At 43.0% G+C, this 5,966-nt stretch overlaps 1 protein-coding gene across 1 annotated transcript in view; it reads left to right on the top strand.

The window, feature by feature from the left end:
* Window positions 1–5,581, top strand: part of LOC310873120 (serine/threonine-protein phosphatase 2A 55 kDa regulatory subunit B gamma isoform) — a 37,866-nt gene extending 32,285 nt beyond the window's left edge. Inside the window, exons 10-11 of the mRNA XM_083785423.1 lie at window positions 2,486–2,577; window positions 3,116–5,581. Coding sequence (XP_083641549.1) covers window positions 2,486–2,577; window positions 3,116–3,410 — 387 coding nt within the window. The 3' untranslated portion in view covers window positions 3,411–5,581. The remainder of the gene's footprint in view (window positions 1–2,485; window positions 2,578–3,115) is intronic.
* The last annotated feature ends 385 nt before the right edge of the window (window positions 5,582–5,966 follow it).

The following is a 5,966-nucleotide window of genomic DNA, read 5'->3' as shown; positions in this document are numbered from 1 at the left end:
TTTATTTCTCAATTTACTTCTATATTTGTAAAAAAACAAAAAATGAATAAACAGAACATTAAAAAAAAATAAAAGAAAAGCATGCACTCAACATATAATGGTTATGTGACCATGGCATGTGCATAATATAAAATCTTATAAGTTGTATCTGATATTGATTAATATGGGGGGTGGGTTCAATGAATCGATTATTAATCGGCAGAGCTGTCGACTATTGTCAACATATTCCCCAATTTCCACTGAGATTATGGGGTGAATGAATGTGGCCAGACCCATCTTCTCTTTCTGTCATAGTGACATTGTCCTGCATCAGATCCAAATCAGGTTCTCCAATCTCCAGTTTTTTGAAGATTTTTTGAGTGGTGCCCTTACGGAGCTATGTGTGTGGCTGGCTGGGTCTGAGCACTGTGTGTGTGTGTGTGTGTGTGTGTGTGTGTGTGGCTTGCTGGCTGGCTGGGTCTGAGCATACATAGATAGATAGATAGATATTATAGCAGTGACTGACTGAGACATCGAGCATGCGTGCTGAACACAGAACACGTATAGTATACGTGTTCTGTGTTCCCAACAACAGAGCATCCGACAAATGGTCCATCTCTCCCTTGTTGCCGACTTTCCATTAGCCCACAGCCTTGATCCTATAACTCTCCTCTCCATTTTCACCACTTCTGTAAACACTATGGGCCTGATTCTTCAAAAACGAAATGCGCCAGAGTGTAACGGTGGCGGAAACGGATATCGTATTTATCCGTCCGATCATCCTACGTTGAGAGGACGTGTTATTCAGGGAAGCTGGTGTAATCACTTCATTTGTGCGGATCGCCGAGTGTATCCTTTCCGCATTTTTCCCAAGCGATTCGCCTGGTGTCGCCTGGTTAGTTGGAACATCCACGCCCATTCTACACCATATAAGGGCAACAGGAAATCTCGAAATACGTCATCATAGCCTGCACAGAGGATTTCAATTCTATACAACAGCGCGATGAGCTTGTAGAGTAGTTAATTTTGACAGGATGAATGCACTGCAGGGTTATAAAAAAAGAAAGGCGCCCTGCAAAAGTAAAGAGATATCCGATACTTTTTTTTAATCAGAGCTGCATTGATTCATTCGGGGAATAGATTAATATCATCTCACTGTCAGCTGTCTGAATGCATATAGTGGAGAATGGATTTGTTCTGAGCATGGACATGTAGGCATAGCTATTTAGAATTTCAACCATATACAGCGGGTAGCCTATATCCTCTTTGTCAGATGTAAGTGCATGGTTCATTTCATGATGTCCTCATATTAAAATGATTCGCGGGAGTCGGGACACTTGGCAAACTTGATTGATCTCATGATGAGATCAATGTAGTAGCCTACAGCCTACACAGCTACAACGTTGCCCATATTATAATGAATTACGGTGAGCTGGCTTAAAACTGACTGGCCAAATTGCACGCGCTGATGCCATAATGTGGATTTATAGGGCTAATTAGCCCTCGTGACTGCTGTCTGTCTGTCAGACCGGCATGTCTGTGAACCAGAATGTCAGTCGGGCCGGGCCGTGTTCTGTCCTGGCCGGGCTCACCGCGCCGTTATATTAATTTTCCAATGTAAATTTCACCCAGATTGGACTCGGTTCAGCGGCAGCATGCTGCTGTCCGCCACACACACACACACACACACACACACACCGACAGTCAAGAGAACTGACTCACTAAACAATACAGTCACTAACACACACTAAACAACGTTAGATTCGTACAGTGCAAAATGCAGATAAGTGTAGGCCTATGTTCTTATTATAATTGTGAGTTTGTTTTTTAACATGCGCGAGAGCCGATCTACAAGCTCACAACGCTTGCACTGCGAGTAGCCTAGAGAAGGCTGTCAAGTGAGCAGCGCAATCGCGCATGGCATGCTATATAAATATCCTAATAAATAAATAAAAAGGTGTCGGGGCTTGCAGGGGCAGTTTCCTTATGGGACTCTATAGGCTAACTTGCCTCTAGAATGCATATGCATTTAGGCATACAAGTGCACTCGGCTTTTATATATATATATATATTATATATATATATATCGTTTTTTTATGTGCTGATCGACCAATATGTTGGGGACACATGCCTACATATTTTATCTGAGATTTGGGGACTATTTATTGATTCAGCATGAAGACTAAAGCCTTCTGAATAAATCTATATATGCAAGTGTATGCTTCCGCAAATTTCTCCGCCACCTAAAGAGGTGGCGGAGGATTTAGCGGAGTTGCCGATCAACCAAAGTCAGCGTCAAGTTCACGGCCATTTCCATGAATTCCAAATTAATGTGGGAAATCCACGTAAATGCCTTTCCGCCAGCGTCACGTCAATATATAAGCGGAAGCGCGTTGAAGAATCAGGCCCAAGGTCTTTGCAACTCACTTTTTAAATGCTCCAAGGTTTTTATTTGTGACAAACAGCCTGTCTGTGTGTGTGTGTGTGTGTGTGTGTGTTCCTCCAGGTACATGATTACCTCCGCAGTAAGTTGTGTTCTCTCTATGAGAACGACTGCATCTTTGACAAGTTTGAGTGCGCATGGAATGGATCAGACAGGTAAGCACGCATGTGTGTTTCTGTGTGACAGAATGTGTCTACCTGTATGTGTTCATTGGCGTGTGTGGGAGGTGATGTGATACAGTCTTGTTAACTTGCGTCCTTTCTGTGTGTGTGTGTGTGTGTGTGTGTGTGTGTGTGTGTGTGTGTGTGTGCGTGTGTGTGTGCGCGCACATGTATTATTAATATGTATGTATTAATATGTACACATACTATATACGTACAGTATGTGTGTCTGTAGCATATTCTGTCAGTCTGCATGTGTTTGTGCAAGAGAATGTGCATTTGTATTAATTGATGTGTGTATGTGTAACATAATGTGAATTTGATGTAATGGAGTGGAGTGGTGTGTAATATGATATTATGACATGACGTAGTGATGTGATGTGATGTGAAGTGGTGTGGCACAATGCAAAGTAATGTGATGTGGTGTGACTGATTGCATGAGATGAATATGTTGTCCTTTCCCCTCCTCTTAATTATTCTCCTTTTCCTTCCGTCCCGCTCCTCTGCACCCGCCCACCGTCCCGCGGCCCAGCGTCATCATGACGGGGGCCTACAACAACTTCTTCCGCATGTTCGACCGCAACACCAAGCGCGACGTGACACTGGAGGCGTCGCGCGAGAGCAGCAAACCGCGGGCCGTGCTCAAGCCTCGGAGGGTCTGCGGCACCGGCGGGAAGCGGCGGAAGGACGACATCAGCGTGGACAGCCTGGACTTCACCAAGAAGATCCTGCACACGGCCTGGCACCCCACAGAGAACATCATCGCCATCGCTGCCACCAACAACCTGTACATCTTCCAGGACAAACTCAACTCTGAGATGCATTAGTGGTGGACGCGTGGAAAAGGTTGGGGTGGATCCATTACGTAAAAACATGTTCATTATGCAGTACACCCGTACCGCACAGGCTCACCCGGTGAGAATGTGTACACACTCATACAACATGATGGAAAGGGGGTGTACGGACGAACAGACACATACAACACACACACAGACACACACACACACACACACACACACACACACACACACACACACAAGGTAAACATTCACGTACAGTACATGAGGCAGAAGTGTAATATGCACAGAAGCACATAGTCAAAGTCACTAAACAAAAACATACACACAAACAGGCGTACTCGTTGTGGTACACCTACCATTCTGTACTCCGATACCCAGGGAGCTTTTCATGGCAGTGGGATGTCACGTCAGGTGCCTCCTCGTCCCCCAGCCTCCCCTCCCAGAACTGAAAGGACACCAGTCCATGTGCAGAGAGGGAACACGCTGGGTTACCTAATATGGATTTTGGATTAGCGCAATTCTCTGCAACCGCAGGTGGTCCCGATTGTCGACCTCTGGATTGTGTTTGATGGAGCGTTTATTATTGTAGGTCGGTTCTTGATGGGATTGAATCCTCCAGACAAGAAAGACGTTTACATTATTTTCTTCTTTTCTTTTTTTCCAAATCCCCTTTGTTGAACTCCTCCTCTGCCTCTTCTCTCTGTATACGGCCACGTCTGTACTCGATCCAACCTACTCCTGTTACTTGCCCACTGTTTTGATTTCTGTAACAAGGCCCTTGGTGGTTGTTTACGAATGCGTGGATGGAAAATGGGACATTTATTTAACTTGCCGTTTGTTTGATTTCAATTTGACTACCCTGCTCCTGTTTTTGTAAATTGCCCCTGATGATGATGTTTAAGATGGTCATTGATAATTACAGACGAACCCCAAGGATGAACTCTGTGCCGCTCCTTCCCCCAAACGCACCCAGGAGGCTCAGTGCTCTCCATAGCCAGGAGACACTCTGTAGTCTGTACAACTGGGGTGTGTTCAGCGCCGAGTTCAAGCATTTCCAATGTTTTCAGATAGGAATGGAGTCTGTTTTCCGATCTCAGCATTGTGTAATGTTTCGTTTGCTCGGTTCAGGGCCCTGTCAACCTTTCTGCGAGTCGTGCGAGATTGTGGACCCTGCTTCCAGTTGAACTGGGGGTCGTGTCATGTGCTACTTTGCTGTTAAACACAACTGAAATCAAGCAAAAAATGAAAAAAGGAAAAAAAAGGAATATATAAAAAGAGGGAAAATAAAATTACTAAATAATTCCAACAATCAAGCAAAAAAAAATATGCTGCATGTCAAACAAATTGAGTCTGTGTTTATTTATAAATTGACTGACTGACTTGGCTGCCTTCTTATGCTATAGTTTATACTCCGTCATACAACGGTGTCGCACACCTAAAGTAGCAGATCTACTATGTCCGGTGCCCGGCGCTGCCGTACGACAAAGTATAAATCTGGCTTTAACCATTTAGACTTGGCTGTACAAAGGCTTGGGGGGGCTCAGGGGTCAGGGCCCCCTCCCTGTACGGCACTAGTAACCATAGATGACCTTTGTTTGTGTCTCAGGACACTGAAGCATGTTTACCTGTTCGGCTCACACTTACATGTGCATTCTGAATGAACCCGTCCCAAGATTCAGTTTCCAACTGCGTGAAACTGAGAACCAAGTGGAATGGGGAATGTTTTATGATAAATGTTGAATTCTTATAGAAAATAAAAAAAACTGAAAAAAAAAGACTTTAAAGGGCATAAAATGGTGTCTGTATATACCGACTCACTCTCTTTTTGACATGTGCGAGGTTTTGTTGCTGTAAAAGAACGCTCATCAATAATCAATGGACGGACTGTGGAGCCGATCGTCGGTGATCGTTTCTAAGTTAGCGGCAGAGAGAGATTGCACTTTGATCTCTTGTTAGCCTTCTCCACCGATTATTTTTGCTGATGTGCATAGTCTTTCTTTCTCTTATTTTTAGAACACAGTTTATTCTTTTATTTATCCTATTTTTGAAACATCTGTCAGTTTGATTCCATGTCCTGACCGAACTAATGTTGATTCACGTATTTTTTTTGTTATTGTATTTTGATCACAAAAACTGTCAAATGGACAGTTATTTGTTTTTGTTTTTCTGAATAAAGATTTCAACGAAATTGCATCCGATGGTTGTGCAGCTGTCTTATCTTTATTCAGACATAGGGAATAACAGTATATTATATTATGATCATAAACTTTTGTCCTGTGTAGCTTAAATTCCACTAATCTTTTTGGTGTATTTGATAGTTTACAGCAGGGGTGGGAAACTTTGACGATGGAGAGGGCCACTACATCTCCACACTCACCCCACATTGGGCCACATTGCATATACAAGTCGTAGCAAAAATAGTTTGAGCTTGTAGATCTGCTGTTTTTTCTATATTTGAATTGAAATCCTGAATACGTTTTTCAATTTTTTAATTGGAATCCTGAAAAGTATAATTTGTATTTAATTTCAAATGCATTTAGTTATACGTACTGTATAGTAACTTTAATACAACTAAAATACAAA

This window comes from Protomyctophum parallelum (genome assembly GCF_964188405.1).
Source record: "Protomyctophum parallelum genome assembly, chromosome: 16".
Lineage (NCBI taxonomy): Eukaryota > Metazoa > Chordata > Actinopteri > Myctophiformes > Myctophidae > Protomyctophum > Protomyctophum parallelum.
The sequence above is the reverse complement of the archived record's forward strand: the minus strand, read 5'-3'. Positions and strand labels throughout refer to the sequence as shown.